At 42.1% G+C, this 23134-nt stretch overlaps 2 protein-coding genes across 4 annotated transcripts in view; one reads left to right on the top strand and one right to left on the bottom strand.

The window, feature by feature from the left end:
- Positions 1-1319, bottom strand: part of LOC118414479 (nucleobindin-2-like) — an 11647-nt gene extending 10328 nt beyond the window's left edge. For all 3 annotated transcript variants that reach the window (XM_035818538.1, XM_035818540.1, XM_035818539.1), the window contains exons 1-2: positions 1186-1319; positions 105-231 (exon numbers count right to left, since the gene is read on the bottom strand). In XM_035818538.1, the coding sequence (XP_035674431.1) occupies positions 105-231; positions 1186-1274 (216 nt within the window). In that variant the 5' untranslated portion in view covers positions 1275-1319. The remainder of the gene's footprint in view (positions 1-104; positions 232-1185) is intronic.
- Positions 1319-23134, top strand: LOC118414477 (phosphatidylinositol 4-phosphate 3-kinase C2 domain-containing subunit beta-like). Its single transcript, XM_035818535.1, has 27 exons — positions 1319-1398; positions 3531-3966; positions 4373-5526; positions 5835-5923; positions 6325-6482; positions 6956-7076; positions 7422-7533; positions 7677-7756; positions 7981-8050; positions 8349-8551; positions 8984-9129; positions 9614-9821; positions 10349-10607; positions 11030-11172; positions 11576-11780; positions 12770-12888; positions 13868-14033; positions 14399-14569; positions 14897-14989; positions 15168-15297; positions 15671-15910; positions 16277-16500; positions 16861-17099; positions 17667-17910; positions 18728-18884; positions 19685-20088; positions 21205-23134. Exons 2-27 carry the CDS (start codon positions 3657-3659, stop codon positions 21214-21216), a joined length of 5457 nt encoding a protein of 1818 aa, XP_035674428.1. The 5' UTR covers positions 1319-1398; positions 3531-3656; the 3' UTR covers positions 21217-23134.

Genomic DNA, 23134 nt, shown 5'->3' with positions numbered 1-23134 from the left:
CTTCAGTTCCAAACAGAAGATGAACAAATATAAATTTGTACCAGAACAGTGTAACTATGAAATCATGATTGTTTGATAGAAGACTAATTCTATTTTCCCTTTACCTTATTTGTTTCTGCCTCTTGTTCCTCTGCCTTCTGCTTCTTGGGGTCTACTGGTGCGAGCATGGCATCATGGGATACCAGCAGCACCAGGGCTGCCAGCAGCAGACATCTTCTGATTGTCCACATCCTGGAAATCACACAGGAAAAGACAAATTACTGTTAGTCTTTAAATATTACACTTGTAGAGCATATATATACATAAATTGTTTATTGTATAACATTATATTGTAATTGGCAAACCTTTTTAGGTTCCAATTCTGGGCCTTTACTTAATTCAAATTAAGTACTCACTGTGGTACCTCATTTTTCTACTGTGTAGAATACTGTAACAGTTTTATGGCTTTCTCTATATCTGCTACCATGGTAACGTAAATCTTAAAATACCAATTTGTGACCAAAAATGCTTCCTTGATAAATCAATATAGTGAAAAAAAAATAAAGTCATCAAAGATCAGATTTGTGTGATGTCTGTGTTGACATTATTTTCTTATCAGTTTGACTGATAAAACAAATCACTGACAGGTGACAAATTGTCGACCATCTGTCAAGTACTTAAAGCAGTTTTGGAAACCATCTTAAGCTAAAAATGTCCAGTTTATCCATTTTACAACAATATTCAATGGCAATGATTTGCTTTGATTACTTATTCGTCAACGTGTACCTCTCCTATTCGTCAGATCACTTCCACACCCACGCCAAAAATCAGTGTCATAACGTTACTTGACAATTTGATTAGCTATATGATTGGTAATAATCTACTTTGAACTGATTTCAAAACGGTTTGTTCAATATCAAATCAGTATTCATGAAAACCTTATTGGTCTCAGATTAGTTGAAATCTTTGTATGCGCATTTGACGTCCATATGGCTTCTTAGAACGCGACGGTTTTTAGAAACATGCCGCTGTATCTCGCTGTATGTGATTTCCTTTACTTGAAATCCCGTCATGTTCCAAACCTTCCTGATAATACATTTAAGCAGATAGCGATAAAATTCCTGATCAAACGTCTAGATGGTGGTTATGTTTATCATCTAGTTTGAAAATCACACTTAAAAAGCGATTTAGAACGGCAATACTCACCTGCTAGTGAGAAGGAAATGCAGCGATGTCGTCTTCTCTTCTTTCTGTATGTGAAATGAACACGTCGGCATCAGGGCAAAGGTCAACATATGGACCAACCCAGTGGCATGTTGTTATCTCATTGCTGATTGGCATAAGGGAAGACCGTTGGCCAATCAACTCATGTTTTAGATAGTCATATGCTAATTGGCAAGATGGCGACTCCCTATGCAGGTAAGCGATTGATTCGTTGGAATATTGCCGATAATTACCTATCAGATAGCCAAAGTGGATTGACTTTGCAGTTGGTAGAACTAATATCATATACGGAAGACACTTTTGTTCTAAATTATCAATCTTGTTGTGAGAATATCGCACAGTTTGGATCGGGATATCAGCCGGTAAAAGTTCCTGTGTCGCTCCCTGAAAATTATTTTCTCCCAAAATTTGCCAAGGGAAAAATTATGCAATTTTTAAACGCCAAAACTGCGTAAGACATCATTTCCACCAGTGCGAGAAACTGCAGACATTTCTCTCTTATTTCAGCCAATGCGTATGATCACTTCGGAGTTTTGGTCTGCCATGGATATTCGAGCCGGTCGTATCGTATCCAGGTCAGGTCGGAGAGTGTGAAAGTTTTCACAGGGCCCGTGATGTCACTCAGTGGCGTGACTTCCGCGAAGTGCCTGAATTATGTAAGAACCGTTTTTCGTGACTCAAACATCGTCTGAAGGATCACAACTACGCCGCGGAACGAATCTAATGTTTGATTCTCCAGTTCCACTTCCATGCCCTTTGTAAATTTGCCCCACACCCAGTTATAACGTTCCACTAGTACGAGGAAATTATGATGTGATCACTATACTTAGATCCAACAAAAGCTTTATCTGTGGAATGATTCCTTTGTTTACATCGTGTGATAAGGTTAAGTGATGCACTTAAGCATGTCCCAGCTGAATCAGGAAACCTGATCTTGTATGCTGTGTACCTTAAAGTATCTGGCGCATACAGATTTCATTACACTAAGTGACTAACCTCTTCCAGGAAATAGATTGAATGGAAATGTGTTCCAGAAAATTATATATTTATTCAAGTCTTCTTCTTTAAAAAAAAAGAAATGCAGTGAAAATAGGACTGGACTTAAGATTAGATGCAATGGATCAAGGAGGGGAATTTAAACACTCACCATACAGGAATTTGTGTGTATGGGAACCCTTTGACCTAATTCTTTTAAAATCCACATCATGTGCCATGCTTACACTCTTCAGCTCACCAGACTGTCAGTATATACACTTTCCTACACCTGCATGCAGATCAGATACTGTCAGATACTGTCCTTCAAGATAATAAGGTCCACATAATTTTTGCCAGGACTTTTTTTTACCATATCATATATTTTGTATACTAACCCCAAAATGGTGAAGCATGAAGTCATATTGTGATCCACTTGTAACAATGCTGTTCTGTTTTCTCTTTGGAACCTGAGTCCAGGTGATTGTGTTCTTGAATCACGGCATTTCTATTCATGTTGAGGCTTTAAAAGTTTGAATACTTCCCATTTGTTCATCTGTCAGCAGGCAGCCAGTATGTTTGTATTTGCTCAAACAACATTCAAAGAATGTCTGTGACACTTGTTGGACCACAAGCCCACAAAGAAGGAATACTAGTATGTGGGGGTACCTAATTTGTGTTTTGGAAGAAAATTCAACATGTGATAATTGAAAGAATAGGAAAGAATTCTGGTTGATTGGACAAGAAAGATCTCTGGTCCACCGTTTTATAAAGATACATCTGTTCCTTGAGAGGAGAGGCAGGGCTCCAAATTCATTTTTGGGATTGGGTGCACCGGTGCACCCAGCTTAAGAAATTGGGTGGACCAAAAAATTTTTGGGTGCACCACTTAAATTCAAGTAATAACCTAGTAATAAAACTTAATTACAAGCTTCAAATTCTTAAACAAGTACCATGGCAGACATTTTCATTATCTTTCTAATACTTAGATGTCAAGAATATCTTTACATACATAAATGTAAGAAAATATTTGGGTGCACCCTGTGCACCCACAGAAAATGATTGGGTGCACAGCTCCAATTTTGGGTGCACCTGGGTGCACATGCACCCAGTGTTTTGAGCCCTGGGAGAGGTGTCGAAGACGTCCTCTCTCTCTCAGTTGTGTCGAGATCTTACTCTCGGTGCCGCGCTCAAAGATCTCGCGATGTCTCGCAGTGGCAATCACATGTCTTTGCTGACAATTCCTGCGTATGACGTGAACCTCGTCATACGCCCATGATTATCATTATTGATGCATGCCTTTATGTACTGTTTGTCATTGTTCATTATAGCTTGATTGTTTTGTTTCCTTGCAGGTTGCGCATGTTTGTTCTCATAAATGGCAGAACTACAAGAATACCTGGGAGGTCACCAGATCTGGATGCTGAAACTCAAGTCTAGCTAGGTTCTGTAGGGTGTGTTAGTAGTAAAGTAAGAACCAGATGGCTACCATTTCTAACGACGAGCTGCAGGCGGCTCTTCGGGAAGAGGCAGCTGCCTTGGAACAGTTCCAACGACAGCGCCAGACAACGTGGCCGGGAGCGAGCAGTCAGCAGTCGCTGAACGTACCGAGCACCACTCAGAGACAGACCAGTCTACCATCTGGTACACAGAGGTCTGCGGCAGTGCAGCAGGATGGCAGATCTGCTGGGTCAGTGGCGGCAAGCAGTGCTACCAGTCGTCCTACACTTGTACCAGAACCAGTCCCACGTCCCCTGCCCAGACCGTCCTCCATGGGAACTATTCAGACAAGTAAGAGGTTTAGGTCATTCTTTATAACAATCATGTAACTGAATTTATTATTAAAAAAAGGCATCATATTTTGTCTTTTGAAGTAAGTCTTTACTGCTTGTATTTTTGTTTTATTTTTCTTATTTTTCAGTTATATCTTCTGATTACTCTGTTGGAAAACTTTCATGGGAGCTAAAACAAGTCAGAGAAAAAGAAAAATGATATATCAGTGGTGCTGCTGTACAAGTGAAAGTTGTGGAGATACAAGTGACACTGTTTTAGTTGAATACAGATGAATAAATGTGAGTGGAAACTTATAATGTGCTAGTAATGTATCAGCCCATGCCAGGTCCAAACAGCACATAACTAATGAACCAGCCCCTAGCAGAGTAGACTGTTTGACTTGACATGTTCCCTGTTTGTCCAGGTGGTGGCAGCAGTGCTGCAGCCAGCTCCTCAGCAGTCAGTGAGGGGGACCTGATCTCCTTCTCCTCCAACAGTCTGCAGGACGTCCTGATGAAGTCCGCCCGCCTCAGCGCCCCTCCCATGGCAACGGGAGCGACGGCTCTGGGCTCACGACCTTTGACACCTGTAGGGATACAATCTCAATCTCAAGGGGCGGCAACCTTTTCCATGGGAGATTTTCAATTGAACGGAATTCTGTCTTCAACTGGGCCTGCTGCAGGCTCGGCTTTGAACCCTTTCAGTGCTACCAACAACACAAACCCTTTCGGTGCCAGCAGCACCACTTGGAATGGACGCCCTCTATCCTTTGACACAAATACTGCAGCCCCAATGCCACAGTTGCCACCCCACAGTCCTGTACCTCACAACAGTGCTCTGTTTGTCAGCAACCCGTCTTTTGGGGACAGCACGTTGTGGGGGCAGCCCGACATGTCCAGTTTCTCCGCCCAGATGTCCGTCGGAGCCATGACTTCCAGCCGACCACAATCGCTATCTTCGTCTTCTTCCGGGGAACGCACAAGCATGACCGCCAATTTTGCCAGCCTGACAGATGAACTGCTGTTTACAGACCTACGTAACCCTGCCATAAGTGTGACCAAAGGTGCAGCTGGCCCAGCAGGTGCCACCGCTGCTGGCTCAGACCCCAGTCTGTCTGCCTTTGACTTGGATTTTCTAGAAAAACTAACCATGAAGGAGAGTGTAGCGCCGGGGGTCAACCTGTTAGACAAGGACAAAGCCCCCGGCGGGAAGTTAGCTGACAGCGGCAGGACTGGTAGTATGGGGGAGCTATCCAAACCCGGGGTGCCCAATTCAAACTTGTTGGCAGTTAGTACCACAGGGCTTAGTCACTCCACGGGGGAGCTCTATAACGTCAGTAGTGCTGACACGGCCGCAGTGAAACCCCCGCCACTCCCTCCCAAGACAGCGAAAAGGAGAACTTTTGCGGCGCCGAGCGACGGCTCGATGACCGTACCCGCTCGTAAGCCGCAGACGTATGCCCGGCGGGATTCGGCAGACGGCTGCATGACAGTTCCGGCGAGAAAGTCGCCTGTTGCGAGTGTGAAGGAAGAGAAGAGACCTGCAACAACGTACCACTCTGCTGCAGCACAGACACAGGTGAGGTACATTTGTAGTTAAGAACATAATGGTGATCTTGATACCACTTGTACTACAAGTTATAAGTACTTGTAATTGACTTGGCAAAGTTATGAATAATTTTGTACTTACTGGTATTACTCAATTTATTGTTTATGCAATTGCAGCTAGCTCTGATGCAGTGAAAATGACAGTTATGAATTACTTTTCCACAGAAACTGATAAATAATATCTACATTGTAAAGCAGATGGTGAAACTGAAGGCGAAAACACTCTCTGAAAATGAAATTTGTAAATTGAAACTGGAAGAATTTGTTGTCCTTTTCCAGGCTAATAGAGTGTTTTTTGGAGATGGGCTGTTTGATCTGGCTCAGGAGAGAGACGAGGAGGCTTCCATATTTGCACAGGTTGTTTCCAGGTAAGTTTATTACAATTTATATATAAAAAAAATTCCAGGTATAGATTTAGCAGCACATTTGTTTTCTTGGTTGGTGGTACCAGAAAGTGTAAAAAATGACATTAATAAGTATGTTAACTACATTTAGTATCACTAATCGAGATCCAAATAAAACAAACAAACAAACAAAAATTACAAGTAGACATAGTAAAGCATAGTATAAAATCTGAATAAGAGGCATAATGCCAGACCAGAGTGTGTATTGAGAGTTTATGTTGATAAGCAAGGCATGTACACCATCCCCCTTTACTGACTGGCCAGCTTTGACTTGAAGGTTGAAAACATGTAAACAGATGAAAACATGTAAAAAGCGTTCATTTGTCAGCTCTCGGTTCAGTTTTGTACTGCATCTATTCTCCCAGGCTACGGACAGAGTACAAGCACGACCACGCCACGACCAACCCTGGCCACCTGGTGAGCCCCATCCTGCGGTACCAGCACTGCCGGGAGGACAGCACGCTCAAGGTTGTCATCCACACTCTGCAGCAGGGCTCGGAACCTGTCACCTTCACATGTGATGGTGGGTGGAGGACGAAAAACTTGTGTCTTCTCGTGAATATGGATTTCCTAACATTTCCATGACAAGTTGCATACTTAATTTGATGGCTACCACCCATGATGGTAAACTTAGCTATCATACATTTGTGTGCTATATGTCTTTTAACATTCATCCTGCTAACGCAGCCATTTGGTAACAAATTTGTATTGGTTTTGATTATGGTTATGGGGTTGGTTAGCAGGGAGAAGGCCAGAAAAACATTTGGAGATCTTTGTTTGGATATTTGTTAGACTAATGATGTGTCTGTGTAATTTGTTGGACTTGATGTGACAGCATGTGTTAGTGTGTTTATTACTGAATCACTAGTCTTGTGTATCAGAGACTTAGAGAAATAAAGGCTTGGATGGCAAATGGGCAGAAACAATCAAGAACATGCAGCAATGATAAAAGAATATGATGCATGTAAATGACGAATCTCATCTTTTGATTGACAGTTGAGACATCTGTCAGTCACCTTGTGAGCCAGGCAGTGGTGTCCCTGCTGGACGATGACACAGACGTATCTGTGGATGACTTCGCTTTGAAAATCTGCGGGAGGGAGGAGTTTCTCGCCAAGTAAGCTCTTCGTTTTTATTACTCCTTTAAGATAATTGTGAGTAACTATGGTAGTGCGCTGATTTGTTTTTTCTTAGCTAATTGTCGTAAACAAGCCCGGATAAAATGTTGAAAAAGAATGAACTTTGTCACTTATAAACCAGCTAAAGCATATATCATGAAACATAACTAGCAAGAATGACAATGTCAGTGTCATCAAGATTACTTAAACCTAGATTTTGACAATGATATACATGATCTTGTGAAGTGTGCTCAAAAGTAAATCCGTTAATGATAATGCCTGACTCATTAATGCGTAACTTAACTCACATTGAAGTGCCCCCCCCCCCCCCACTCCCCATACAGTGATACGACCTTGGGAGACTATGAGTATGTGCAGGACTGTGAGAAGTTTGACCTTGATGTTGCTCTGGTGTTGTACCCCCGAGATGCAATCCCTCACCGGCTGGCTAGAACAGTAAGTCACATCGATTCTTATGCCAGCTCTGAGAAACTGACAACAGTATTATCAACACAACGTGCCACAATTTGGAACATTCATATTAGGCCGGCATGTTTCTTGTTGTAGATGTTTTAAACTTTTTGTGTTCTTCTGTACAGGCAGAAGACGATGCCAAGGACACGAAGACTAGCAACCTGAATCATTTCATTGACAATCCTGTCAGGACAGCAGTCTCAAAGTAAGAATCACAAAATTTAATATGATATTGTTTTGTCAAAAATTTTATTGTGGGGAACAGGGTAGATCCTTGCTGGAAGACTAAATACACACGAAATATTCTTCTACTAATTAGTCATAGCGTGAAACCAATTATAGATATAATTATTGTATTGACTTCTGTTAGAGTAAGTGATTGTCTGTATTGATCATCTTTACTGAAATTTCTCATCTTCTGCTTCCCAGACGGGGCTTAGGTGTACTTGTGGATGCGTTCTACAATGAGGCCGACAAGCTGAGGTCCCACGCATCTTTGGTACGTCAAGTATCTACATGTAGAAGGGATGACCCCTTCTACGTTACCTACTTGTAGGTGCAGAAGTAGCATATGTGAAATGGCACAATCTTTTGGTTATATGCCTGGATATGGTTTGATAACGCTGGCTGTTCAGGAATATGGGAAGGCAGAGAATATGTTGCAATCAATGCTGCAAGGTAACAGTGCTGCATGGCTATTCAATTGTAGAGGATGATTGTGTTAAACCTTCAAAAAGTTGTCTGCAGTTGCCCAGTTGGTATCACTGACAGGAAAATATTGACTCACCTCTGTGCAGGACTGGGAGAGCTGTAAGTTTAACGGGGTTGTCCAGGCCATCAAGGCGCTGTGTGCAACCCTGGCCGGCCTGGAGACGGTAGAGGTCAGCAAGTCCGTGGCACGGCTCAAGCGGGCGGTGCCTGCCCCGAGACAGCACAGCATCGCAGGGCCAGAGGGACTCATGTCCAGCGAGATCAGCAGGGCATCTATGGTCAACAACATGTAAGATTGAGAACCCACAGATTTTTGTCTATTAGTCAATGATAATCCGTTGTTTTTACTGTATAGATATATTACGTGAATTATAGGCAACCGCTTTAGTTTTAAAACATTTGAATTTCCTTTTTTGTAATGGGTAGGGAAGACTTTGAAAGTTTGAATTTACCATAACTGAAGCATCTATCCCTCACCTGGTATGCATGCTACTGGAAAGGGTTGCAGCTGTAGTTCATTGTGCTTGTCGAAAAGAGCAAGGGAAATTTCCCCGGTACAATGAAGCTGTAAACAGTGTACATAGCACCTGTCTTCTCTGTGGAGGAATAGCTCTTCTGTGAGCTAAACTGTATCTGGATAGAGATAAGTTTTTGCACTTTTTTACAATGTAGTGACTAAAACACTGTATCAAACTCTACCTCCCCTGCCCTGTATTCCCAGTGCCAGCCTGAGTAAGGAGCAGCGGCAGGACGAGGTGAACCTTGCCCTGGAGGAGGTCACGGCGGCCATCTTGGCTCTGGTGGACATGTACAGCAGCGCGTTCGACACAGACTTCACAACTAACCCTCAGGGGACACCAACAGCAGGTATGTGGGCTGGGGATGCAATTGTTCTGTCTGCATCTTTCAGTTGGTTTAAAATTGATTTTCGCTGATGATCCTACATACCAAGTTTATTTATGTATTTATCTTAAATGACATCATGGTTGCAGTGATTGGCCCACCAACAGTTTGCAAGCAGGCAACATCTGTAAATGAATACAGAGTGTAGAATAAGTACATGTACGTATACATTGGTCCGTTTTGTCATGCATTGATACATAAGGCTAAGCATATCCTGGTAGTCTACATTATGCATATGACTCATGGCTTCACCATGTCTGTCTTTTGCTCACAACTTGATACATCTATCTACCTCTTCATCCTGTCATAGCTCTCTTTAGTTCTTACTGTCTTCTCTCTTTCTTCTCTCCCTCTTTTCTTCTGTCCATCTCCCCAGCCTGCATCCTTGACCTCTTCCCCCCGAGTGCGCGGGAAACCCTCGCTAAGAAGGCGCTCCCTTCCCCCGTAGGTGTGGTGGACGTGACGGGCGTGTCGTCCAACGTGAGGGTCCGCCTGGTGTCGGCGCACCGCCTGCCCATCAACTCCCACCAGCTGTTTGAGAAGTTCCGCGTGTCCAGCGGGGTGTTCCACGGCGGGCACAGGATGTGCGACACCAAGCAGACCAACATACGCTCCATGGAGAATGGCTTCTTCCCTCGGCTGGTGTGGGATGAATGGTGAGTGGAATTGTTTGCTTTTAGGGTTTGTTGGTTTATGACACAAGATGTGTGACACCAAGCAGACCAACATACGCTCCATGGAGAACGGCTTCTTCCCTAGGCTGGTGTGGGATGAGTAGTTAGTCTTCAATTGGAAAACTTAACCTCTGCCAAAGAAGGTTTTGTTACAGTTTGTGACTAGACTGATAAAGAATGGATTTGTTTTGCATGGAAAAGCCCCAGCCATAGAAACAATACTGATAAAATTTTGCCAGAATCCGGAATGATATGTTTTTATGGCTCTTAATCATTGCAACATACATAAGTTATATTTTAGCTTTCTGTCTCGTAATACTACCAAAGTCTAAAGCTGACAAAGTTAAGCAGATTACTGTGTCAAATGTATCATGGGAATGTTTGCATTTTGAATAAAGCAGTTGTTGGCTGTTACATCAAAGTTTCCATACAGCATCTGATACATGTAAGTTGGTATTGAGTAATATTTGTAAACAGAACAGTTTAACATCAAACTCATACATCCACAGGGTGGAGTTTTCCCTTCCGTTGTGCCTCCTGCCGCGTGAAGCCCGGCTGTGCGTCGCCCTGTACGGTGTGAACAGTGGAGCGGACAGTAACAGGCCATACGGGGTCACCGTGCTGGGGTGGGCTGCAATACCGCTCTTCAACTACAGGGGGCACATGCTGCATGGGCCACATCTGCTGGGGCTGTGGCCGGAGTCAAAAGTCAACCCAATAGGGACCTGCTCATCAAACCTGCTGCAGCCTGATTCCATTATACTGCAGGTTTGACATTTTTGTATACACTATTATAATGATAGCTACACCAGCTTTTGCCTCCAGCATTGGTTTCTTTGTTTGATTAGAGTTATAGCTCTGTAAAGTTTGAAATGTTTGCGTTGGTTTTATTTTCGGGATGACGTTACCATTGCAAATATGCATTTCCATGGTATTAATTAATAATACCGTGCACACGATAACAGTTGCTCAAGCAATATGATACTAGTAGATTTATGTTATCCTGTGTATCTTGCCACTTGGATATCCAGCCTTCATCAAAGTACTACTACTATACTATGGAATTATTGCAAGCAAACTTTGAATATTGCAGAAACCTCCTTTCCCTTAGTTTATACAGCAAACCTGAGTTATAGTGTAAATAGATGTTGAATGTAAAAAACTTAATATATTGTTTTTGTTTTCCACAGGTTGAGTTTCCCACCCATGGTGGCGATGTGGTGTTCCCCCCGCCAGAGCCACACTACGAGGGCAGACAGTACAGTTATAATGTCCTGGATGACTCCACCAGGGAACAGATTCAGGAGATCGTGGCCAAAGCCTCCATCAGCAAGTATGTACCTGGTACCCCAATACATTTTATACGTAGGAAGACAGTGTAAAAAGAAACATGTGAATGGTTATCCTGATGCCATTCATGACAGTATGTTTGTACACATTAAATAGAATTTTCACTTTGTGGAGCTGTACTATACAATTCAGATTTAAGTTTATTTTCAGGTGGTAAAAACTCAGTCTAAAGTACTGCAATATTGTGCCCTGTATTACAGGGACTTAAGTCCGAGCTTGATAATGTTGAAGGCAAACTAGTTCTTTTCTGAGCTTGCATTACCTCCTCAACAGCTACATTAAGCTTCATCAAATCCATCTACAGGGTTCCAGTTTATCTCTATCTTCATGGATCATCATATGGATTATCCAGCCCTAATCCTATGTATGTAACATTTCTCATGTAGGTTATCTGAGGAGGAGGAGGAGTTGCTATGGGAGAAGCGACACTACTGTCACACAGTCCCCGCCGCCCTGCCGCGGGTGCTGAAGCACGCCCCCAGCTGGGACTGGGCCTCGCTGGCAGATATCTACTCCTTAGTGCACAACTGGAGCCCCCTCACACCCGTCAGCGCTCTGGAGCTGCTACATCCTCACTTTGCTGACAAGGAGGTACTATGAGTTCTTCTTATATGTTGACAAAAGGAGCCCTTTGGAGATAATTTTGTACAATTAGAATAGGAACATGGTTAGACTTTTTTTAGTTAACTCTGTATTGCACAACTGGAGTCCCCTCACCCCTGTTAGTGCTTTGGAGCTTTTATATTGTACATCCACACTTTGCTGACAAGGAGGTACTGTGAGTTCTTCTCAAATGTTGACAAGCAGTCCTTATGAAATTTTTTGTCCTACTAGAATAGAAGCATGATCAGACCTGTTTTTGAATCTCCTCATCCCTGTTAGTGCTTTGGAGCTGCTACTTTGCTGACAAGGACATCTATTGTACTAAATGGGTCGTTTCATTTGAAAAGTTGTAAGGAGGGGTGGTCAATAAGGGAAAGGTACTAATTTAATAGTTATTTTCCATGCCACCCCCTGTTCAAATTTGCTTGTAATAGGTCTGCTTTTGTAGAGATAACAAATGCCGAAGAACTCATGATCAGATTTAATGATATAAAATTGAAACCAATGAGAACTTTTAGAAAATGATTATTGGTATTTGATTTGTGGGGCAGTTCATTGATATCCCGATAATAAGAAGGGAAAGGTACTAATTTAAAGATGATTTTCCTTGCCACCCCATTTTCAAATTTGCTCGTAATAGGTCTATTTTGGTAAAGATAAAAAATGTCAAAGAACTCATATTTAAACTAAGATATAACATTGAAACCAGTAAGAAATTTAGATTTGTTTTGTAGGGTAGTTCATTGATAATAATCTTTAGGGACTTAGGAGTTTCTAATGACAAGTTCTGTTTTGACTATAAGTTTTCAGGGCCAGCTTCATCTTTCTGTGATGAAATCATTGTGCATTTATGAATCATCCCTTGTTTTATTTGTTTTATAAAATCAAATTCAAAAGGAGCCTTTTTTTAGCATCATTACAAATGATATGCGGCTCATACAAATGATAGCAATCCTGACCATGTTTCCCTGTTGCAGGTGCGAGCGACTGCGATCAGCTGGATGCAGCACCTGCCTGATGATGAGCTGTACGACTTCCTGCCCCAGCTGGTGCAGGCCCTGCGTTACGAGTGTTACCATGACAGCGCTCTGGCTAGGTGGGGCTCCAATTACATCTGTGTTGACTGTCTTATGTTGCAGTTGTCAGGTTCACATGGACATACATCTTACAATGCTTATCCAAACAGCAAGAGAAACAGACAGAAACTCTTAGAAACATACATCATACATCTGTGTTGACTTTCTTATGTTGCAGTTGTCAGGTTCACATGGACATACATCTTACAATGCTTATCCAAACAGCAAGAGAAACAGACAGAAACTCTTAGAAACATACATCATACATCTGTGTTGACTTTCTTATGTTGCAGTTGTCAGGTTCACATGGACATACATCTTACAATGCTTATCCAAACAGCAAGAGAAACAGACAGAAACTCTTAGAAACATACATCATACATCTGTGTTGACTTTCTTATGTTGCAGTTGTCAGGTTCACATGGACATACATCTTACAATGCTTATCCAAACAGCAAGAGAAACAGACAGAAACTCTTAGAAACATACATCATACATCTGTGTTGACTTTCTTATGTTGCAGTTGTCAGGTTCACATGGACATACATCTTACAATGCTTATCCAAACAGCAAGAGAAACAGACAGAAACTCTTAGAAACATACATCATACATCTGTGTTGACTTTCTTATGTTGCAGTTGTCAGGTTCACATGGACATACATCTTACAATGCTTATCCAAACAGCAAGAGAAACAGACAGAAACTCATAGAAACTCAGACAGATAGGTTCATAGAAGAATAGAGGCAGTGATGTTCATTTAGCATGAGGAAACTTGTCATTCATGCTTTCTTTAGCTAATTGTGATCAGGGTACTATTACCTTGAAATAGATCCAATAATGTCATTGACTAAAGGCAAATTTGCACAATATATTTTGTATATAAAAAGAGCCGCCCAAACTGCAGCTCATATAGAATTAGAAACATCTACATTCATGTACACAGTGATGATCCTTTTTATCTGTCTCATAGTCTAAAAACACCTTTACGTTGCTCCAGGTTCCTGCTGGAGCGCTCGCTGGCCAGTGTGAGGATAGCACAGCAGCTGTACTGGCACCTGAAGGACAACGTGGGAGACCAGCAGTTCGGACAGCGCTTCCAGATGGTGCTCGCGGGGCTGCTCAGCACCTGTGGGCGGGCTCTGCGCACGGAGTTCGAGAAACAGGTCCGTGGAAAGGAGCAATTTGATACTCATTCTTTTCATCACAGTTTCTCTTATCTTTTCCAGCTGATATATACATTTGAAGTTCTAACAGCAAAATCATTTAAGGTTACCTGAGTTAGTGCCAAATGGCAGCTGCTTTAGACCATTGTCACAGTCATATTGAAGTCACCTGAGCCTCTCCAGACTCTTGCGATTTAGCCTCGCCTACTGTAAGCTCCTTGCAATTCAGCCACTGGCAGTGAAGAGAGAGTAGCTCTGCCCACCCAATAACAAAAAACAAAAGCAGTATGTCCAGTCAACTACACCAAAATCATCTACTAAGCATAGAAACTAGAAAGTAAGATCAAATTTTGAAATTTTCACAGGTACAACTGATCCGATTGTTGCACGATGTTGCTGTGAAAGTGAAGTCCGCCAAAGACTCGGCACGACAAGCGATGCTGCAGCATGCGATGGAGAAGATCAACAACAAGATGGCGGTACCCTTCCGCCTGCCCACCAACCCTGCACTGGTCTGCAGTGGGATCAACTTCCAGGTTTGTACATTGTTGTATGGGGTCTTTGGAACAAGTTTTGCTCTTAGTACTTTTTAAAAAAACTACAGCTTGTTATGGCTTTTTAGTTGTTGTTTTTTATAGCTCAGAAATAAATCAAGTCAATTTAGAGTTAATTGTGCAACAATTGTAATGGGAACAACATATCAAGCAGTTGTTTTCATTGTTGCTTTTTTTTCTGTTCTGCATTTTTTAAGAATCTATCATCTTAAAGCTCTTTTGTCAATGTTACAAATTGTAGATACATGTACATGTAAGAATAAGCACAAATGCAAAGTTTCTAACTGCTGTTTTATCCCCCTCCCCCAGTCTTGCTCTTACTTTACATCCAATGCCACTCCACTGAGACTCGTCTTCAGAAATGCTGACTCCTTTGGTGAGGAGATACAGGCCATGTACAAGGTGAGCCATGTTTAAAGGAAATTTGGTAAAAATTCCCAAGTTTATATTTTGCCTACTTCTGCTTTTGTTTATCCTAAAGAATAGTAAATAAGAGATTGATGGCAATGGATTAAGATGTCATGATACTGACATTGATTTATAGATTTTAGCGATAATTTTCTGATAATCCATGATCTAGGTGGGTGACGACCTGCGACAGGACATGCTGACCCTGCAGATGATCCGCATCATGAACAAACTGTGGCTGCGGGAGGGGCTGGACCTGCGCATGATCACCTTCGCTTGTGTGGCTACTGGCAAGGAAGCAGGTAAGGGGACACTCTCACTCACTCCATCCCATAGCTGAGTAGTCATAGGATCAGTCTGTCTGTCCACAAAGGTTTTCCACTTCCGATGGTCATCAGCCAGTGCAGTCAGCTGGGCCGCCGTCCTTCCTGACCACTTCTTGACTTTGCTGATTCATGTTCGGCGGCAGCAACCCCTCGGCTGCAGTCCCTCTGCCTTTCCTTGTAGGATTGTATGTGCCAAAGTTCCTTTCCATGGAACTATGGGGCACTACATGTTAGTTATTGTCAAAGATATCTGTAACAATGGATAATATGTGTTCAGTGTCTCGTCAAATATCTCTGCATGATGAATGATTTCTGAATGGCACATCATGATACCAATATTTCACCCCAGGTATGGTGGAGATCATCCCCAAGTCGGAGACGTTACGTAAAATCCAGACAGAGCAGGGCGTGACGGGGTCGTTTAAGGACAAGCCCCTAGCGGACTGGCTACAGAAGCACAATGCGACGGAGGCAGACTACGAGAAGGCAGTGGAAAACTTCATGTTCTCGTGTGCTGGATACTGTGTGGCGACCTACGTTCTCGGGATCGGAGACAGGCACAACGACAACATCATGATCAAAACAACTGGTCAGTGATGTTGATATTTATTGCTACTCTCAGACTGTTATTTAAAAATGTTGGGAAAAAGTGTAGCTTGAAAATAAGGATAATGAAGACAACTCACTCAGATAATATGCTCCTCAAACAATTGTGTCTTGTTTCAGTGGCCAAAAGAAATATTCATAAAATTTATCAGATTAATGTATTTTATGTGAGCCACTGAATTCTGTTGCCTAAGTACTCAATGCTAAGGAAAAGATTGTAAATAAGAGCTACATGCAATTCAAACTACAGGTCACCAGGTTAGTTGTCATTCTATTAGTAAACCTAGTTAGCACTCAATGCTAGAAGTAAACCTAATACTAAAGATTAACAGCTAATTCCCTCCTATAGGTCACATGTTCCACATAGACTTTGGCAAGTTTCTCGGTAACGCTCAGATGTTTGGGAAGATCAAGAGAGACCGCGCTCCCTTCGTACTGACCTCTGACATGGCGTATGTCATCAACGACGGCGACCGTCCCAGCACGCGGTTCCAGGACTTCGTGGATCTGTGTTGCGAAGCCTTCAACATCATCAGGAAAAACGCCAACCTGTTTATCAACTTGTTTGGTTTGGTGAGGACACTTGATTCTCAGAATATCATTTGCATTGTTTGTTCTTAGAAGTTGGAAAATCGTAGGGAGTGAGTGACAAAAGATGGTAGGATGATGCTTAAACCTTAAACTGCCAGTAAGACTGTATTTTTCCGAGCTATCTTGCTGTCCTAAGATAATCTAATAGATATGTAAGAAAGAAAAATTTTGTTGAAGTCATGCGTAGTGTAATTGTTTTGTTTTGAGTGCTTTTGTTTAGAAAGAGTATTTTTGTTTTTGAAAAGTGCCCGGTAACTTGTGTTACTTCAGAAGGTAAAGATATATCATATAGATGTAAAATGATAAATGTTGGATTCCCAATTTTTTCACTTTTGCCCGTAGATGTTGTCATCAGGAATCCCAGCGTTGTCTCGCACAGAAGACATCCAGTACGTTCACAACGCCCTGAAACCCAGCGCCTCTGACGCAGAGGCCACGGCTCACTTCACGCGGCTGATCGAGGTCAGCCTGGGGTCGCGCGCCACCCAGATCAACTTCTTCATGCACAACCTGGCGCAGATGCGCTTCTCTGGGAACGTGGGGGACGAGTCGCTGTTTACCTTCTCACCTAAAGTCTACAGGTAAAGTCACACGTGTCATTACAGGTGATGATTTTCAGGACTCATTAGAAAATACCTGTGAATGTGTGTTAAGCAAGGTACATGTACGTTGATGATTTTAGGGACTTATTAGAAAAGAAAATAGTTACTGTGAATGTGATTGACACCCAGTTTGAGGTTACAAAATAGTTAAGAATTGTATGTCTGCTGTCTTTAGATAGTCTTAGGCATGTTTGACTATTTTGATTTTGTAAATTGACTATAGTACAAACCAGCACCAGTAGGCTTGCTACACTCGATTATGAGTGACCATCCATCAGTACATACAAATGTATATGCAAGAAGTGTATCAAAATGTATCTATACATTCATGAAACCCAAAATACGTTTTCCTATACTGTACCACGATAGTATGGCTTTAGCCATCTCCACTTAGGTTGGTTCCATGTAGTAATGCATTTGCCTGTTTGTTAACAATGTAATCCATAATGCATTTTCATGGATCATACCACTCCTTGCTTGAGCCTCGATAAAGGGATGTTCACTTAAAATCATCAAGTTGTGTACATGTACTTGTCTCTGTTACAGCATGGAGACAGATGGCAGAATCAAGTCCCTGAGTGTGTTTGGCTTCCAGAAGAGGTACAGCGGAGAGAAATATTATGTCTACATCATCAAGGTGTACCGGCAGGACAGGGAGGAGCCCACCTTCGTGTTCCGCACCTACGACGAGCTGTTCGAGCTTCACCAGAGGTTAACACTGGCCTTCCCGCATAACAGACTACCCAGCTTTCCTACACGCACCGTCATCGGGCGCTCTAACATCAAACAGGTGAGGAACTGATGTTGCAAAGTCGTGTTGTTATCCAGTGAAAGGGTTACTAGTACCTTAAAATCCTCGTGAGGATATGCCATTCTTTAGATAACTCACCATTGTTCCCCCACTGCCAGAATTTTCCTATGGGAGCACCAATGCTGGCTTCAAGTGTACTTAAAAGATTATCTCTTAAAATGGAGTTATCTCTCAACCCTGCCTCTGCTTTTGGACCAATTAGTCCTCAAATTGAGAGATAACTAACCCCTCTTAATGCTTGCTTTTGGGCCAGTTACATGTATTCCTCACTTTTACTAGTTTTAGTGAGTTGACCTTGTCTCAATCCTGATGTTTCTGACTCAGGGAGAAGAGATGCTGTTTCAGTCCCGAGTACCCTGGTATCCAAACCTAATTACCTGCAAATTTGCACAAAGGACTGAACAGGCTCAGGAGCGTTTAGTTGTTTTGGATACAAGGCTGAAGTGGCCCCTTCGTCCTGTGCTGAACTTCTTTTTTAAGAAAAGAAAATTTATTATGCTTATGATAAGTTACCTTTCTGAAGAAAACCATTGACTCATACCGCCCCCCCCCCCACATGCCAGTACAAGAATTTGCCATGGGACCACAAATGCTTGGTTCAAGCAAATACTGGGCCAGTGACATGTATTTTCTGACTCACAGAGAAGAGATACAGTCAAAGTCCTGAAAGTTAGTTCAATGCTCAGAAGTGATCTCTTAGCCTTTCTCAGATGAATCCTTTTTTTTTTTTAAACAAATAAAAATATTGTAGGCTTGTAATGATTTTCCTGTGTAAAGACAACCTTTGACCCCCCAGGTGGCGGAGCGTCGGCAGGTGGACCTGAACATCTACCTGAAGGAGGTGATGTCAGCCCCTCCGCAGGTGTCGCAGTCCGACCTGGTCTACACCTTCTTCCACCCCATGCTGAGGGATGAGAAGGACGCAGGTGCTGCCAACATGCTGAAGATAGGTGGTGGGTCATGCTTGATGTTACTGATTAGGGCTGGGTTTTTCTTATTGGACCGGTCCAGAAAAAACGGACCTGAAAAAAATAAGTGGACCAGATGTTGGACCGATTATAAAATTAACCGATTATTTTATCAGGCATTCACACATTTTTGAGCTTGCAGGTGGAAGAAAATAACAAGAGTGAAGTAGAGTAGACTTTATAGTAATTTCTACTAAGTTTTACAGCTGATCGTGCAGGTGGAGTTAGCGTTGTAGGATTTAAAACGCCAGTATAAGTCTAATACTCCACCAAACAGATTTCTCTGCAGTGAAATGGACCATTGGTATGAGTCATACTGAATCAGGTTCAGGTCCGGACCTGGACCAGTCCTGATCCTTTGGACCTGAACCGGAACTGGACCTGAATTTTCTGTACCTGTACCCACTCCTATTACTGATGTTTATACTTGAATCGCTTAGAATGCTTAGAATGGATGTAATAAGGTACACAGTGGCTTATCCAGCAGACTGTCTGTTTGAATACCTCTACCACAGGAGAACTTAAAACTTATCTTTTTAGTTAGGCATGATATGTTTTCATATTAGCATCTTTCATACAAAATTTTCTCTATAATGTACATTGAAATGCAACCCCTTGAAGATGCCACACCAGCCAAATATGTCTGAGTTTGGGCTTGAATAATGTTTCTCATTAGAAACCATGCGACTTTCTGAAGTATGTACATTTGAGTTGACGTTGTCCACTACATTTACCCTAGTTTGCATTATGTACAAGACTAAATGTTTTATGTTGATCCTATCCAGATTCCTCCAACCGTCCCCCCACCATAGGGCAGGTGGGAGGCTCCGTCAAACTGTCCATCCACTACAAGAAGAACGGCCTGTTCATCATGGTCATGCACGCCAAGGACCTCCAGTCTCAGGACGGCGAGTACCCCAACCCTTACGTCAAGACCTACCTCCTCCCCGACCCCGCCAAGCTCACCAAGCAGAAGACGAAGATAGCAAAGAAGTCTCTGAACCCCACGTATAACGAGATGCTGGTGTATAACATGCCACTGGCGGACGTGCAGCGGCGCACGCTCCAGCTCACGGTTTGGAGCAGCGAGTCGGTCAGGGAGAACTGCTTCCTGGGCGGGACTAGCATCAGGCTGGGTGAGCTGGACCTGAAACAGGAGGCCGTGCAGTGGTACAGACTGGGGGACATGGTAGGTGATGAACTTATGTGACCTTTGTGTATTCATGAAACAGGAGGCAGTGCAGTGGTACAGACTGGGGGACATGGTAGGTGCTGAACTTATGTGACCTTTGTGTATTCATGAAACAGGAGGCAGTGCAGTGGTACAGACTGGGGGACATGGTAGGTGCTGAACTTATGTGACCTTTGTGTATTCATGAAACAGGAGGCAGTGCAGTGGTACAGACTGGGGGACATGGTAGGTGCTGAACTTATGTGACCTTTGTGTATTCATACCCCGGGTACAGGAGGCGGTACAGTCAGTGGTACAGACTGGGGGACATGGTAGGTGCTGAACTTATGTGACCTTTGTGTATTCATACCCCGGGTACAGGAGGCGGTACAGTCAGTGGTACAGACTGGGGGACATGGTAGGTGCTGAACTTATGTGACCTTTGTGTATTCATACCCCGGGTACAGGAGGCGGTGCAGTGGTACAGACTGGGGGACATGGTAGGTGCTGAACTTATGTGACCTTTGTGTATTCATACCCCGGGTACAGGAGGCGGTGCAGTGGTACAGACTGGGGGACATGGTAGGTGCTGAACTTATGTGACCTTTGTGTATTCACACTCCGGGTACAGGAGGCGGTGCAGTGGTACAGACTGGGGGACATGGTAGGTGCTGAACTTATGAGACCTTTGTGTATTCACACTCCGGGTACAGGAGGCGGTACAGTCAGTGGTACAGACTGGGGGACATGGTAGGTGCTGAACTTATGTGACCTTTGTGTATTCATAAAACAGGATGAGATGCAGTTGTACAGACTGGGGGACATGGTAGGTACTGAACTTTGGACAATGGTACATGTATGTGTGGAAATTCAGATGATGTTTGTTTTATTTGTATAACTAGGAAACTGCCTAAGCGTAGCACACCAGTTTTGTACAGTCAAGCAGTGTAAGATCAGACTGTAAGATTTGATCCACTCACACTGGGATGGGGACCTACTATTTTGGTGGGTTCTTTAACAAGCTCAAAGTATGACTCTCCTCAAACATTGGAGCTTCAGCTTTACATCCCATATGATTTGATGTGCCTAATGAAAGCTGACATTAATGTTGTTTTGCTTTCATTTTTTCACCAGCCACACAGATGAAGAAAGTGACCAACTAGGAAGTAGGCCCAAATTCTCCATCCTTCAGTCCTGATATGAAGTGCTGAAGGCAATGATATTGTCTCTTGATGTAGAGTCTAGATGTCCTTACGATAGGGTTGCCATCTTGCACTGTTGCTAGCATGCACACTGTAGTATATTACTATATGGTGTAAATTATGTAAAATTCTAAAAAAAATCATGAAGAGTAACACTAGAATTGATCTAACATGTGTCACGTCCTCACAAGCATGTTTTTTAGTGTTATACACCAGTGCCTGGAGAATGGCTGTCATGAAGATTCTTGTATACTATATACAGTGTGTTTTCATGTATTGTAAAGAACATGTACTAAAGACTATGATGATTAGGTAGCAGTTGCCTTTAGTTTGCATTAAAGACAACATGTAGTTGCAATTGGATTATGAGCTAGAAGTGTAAGTATATGATGTGATTTCATGCACATAGAAATTTTAATGTAGTTATATAATAAGCGATGTACAATACATTCTGGAGATGTTGAATCATGTGTTGCATTATATTGTATAGGATACAAATCACAATGTTTATATTGTAGTATTGCTTTTATTCAGTAGAAAAGTTGATTAATTATTATCTGCAGTTTGTACACATGAAAATTATTTTAACTAGCTCTGTCAAATAAAGGGGTTTTGTCCTTACGTATTATTTCCATAGGACGTTTTTAGAACAGACCATTATTATATGAAGTACATTGCATATTTTAAAGATGCTGTAGTGACCATAATTTGTGTTACTTCGGAAGTTGTAGTGATACAAAATGAATATAAGCATGATAAGTATGTGTAATTTGAAGATGTAAGCATGGTTGGAGGGCCAACTGAAGTTACAACCTTGTTTTACAGTCTATATTGAACCCATTTAAGACAAGAAGATTCTACAGCCATGTTAAACTTTTATGCTTTCAACTTACTCCTGCTCTCAAAGTTGACTGCCTTTAGCCAACATATACTTGATGAAAGGATTGTACGTGTTGTATGATAGTTTTCACTATATTTTACTGTCGTTTCTGAAGCTGGATAGAACTACAAAGTGAAATAAAAAATAACTTGTTAAATACTTGTAAAGTGAACAATTTCAAGCGTTTTTAAACTCAAGCATAAGGAGATACAACACTGTGGGCAGTTACGTGACTCTAAAAATACTGTCCTAGACAAAAGTGCTTTAATTTTACACAGTGTCATGAATTGTCAATATCCTTCAAATGGGCCCATATTGCCTTTGCTATACCAGGTGAAATCATATGCTTTACTTCAGGCAACAGACCAGTCTACAAATGTATGTGTTGGAAGAATTCTATATCTAGCTTTAAAAATGGCCCATTGAGTTTATTGAATGCAATGTGTAAAGTGTCTATGGTACGGGTCGCTGTTATGACCATTCAGATTTAGCATACGATTATAGTATAATAATTTGTACATGTATGCTTTAAAGTAATGATGTTACACTCAGATTCCATCATGTACCTTTTTCATGCACATCTGGCTGAACAATAGTTTAACGTGCAGTATAGATGGATATAAGCCAGCAGTCCAGTAGCCAGCAATCAAGAGTAGAGATTTTTGTATATTTTTGCAACCATCATCTGTTAGAGAAGATTTAGTTGTTACAGCTTCCAGGCTGCTCTGGTCTCCAAATCTGTAAATTTTACAATTGTGTATTCCAAAGCATACGAGTACATCAAGACATGTGCAGTGTTATTTTAGCTTCTCCTGTATTGGGTGCATCATAAGCCCAGCAACATATGAATCATATTGTGAGCAATAATGTGGTCATAGACACTGGAATGTATGTAGGAAGATATACTAGATGTTGATCAAATTTCGCTTCTTAGAATTTTTTACGTTGAAACAATGATTAAAGGCAAACGTTTTATTCTGAA

The sequence above is a fragment of the Branchiostoma floridae genome, chromosome 4 (genome assembly GCF_000003815.2).
Source record: "Branchiostoma floridae strain S238N-H82 chromosome 4, Bfl_VNyyK, whole genome shotgun sequence".
NCBI lineage: Eukaryota > Metazoa > Chordata > Leptocardii > Amphioxiformes > Branchiostomatidae > Branchiostoma > Branchiostoma floridae.
This window is presented reverse-complemented; position numbering and strand designations above follow the sequence as displayed.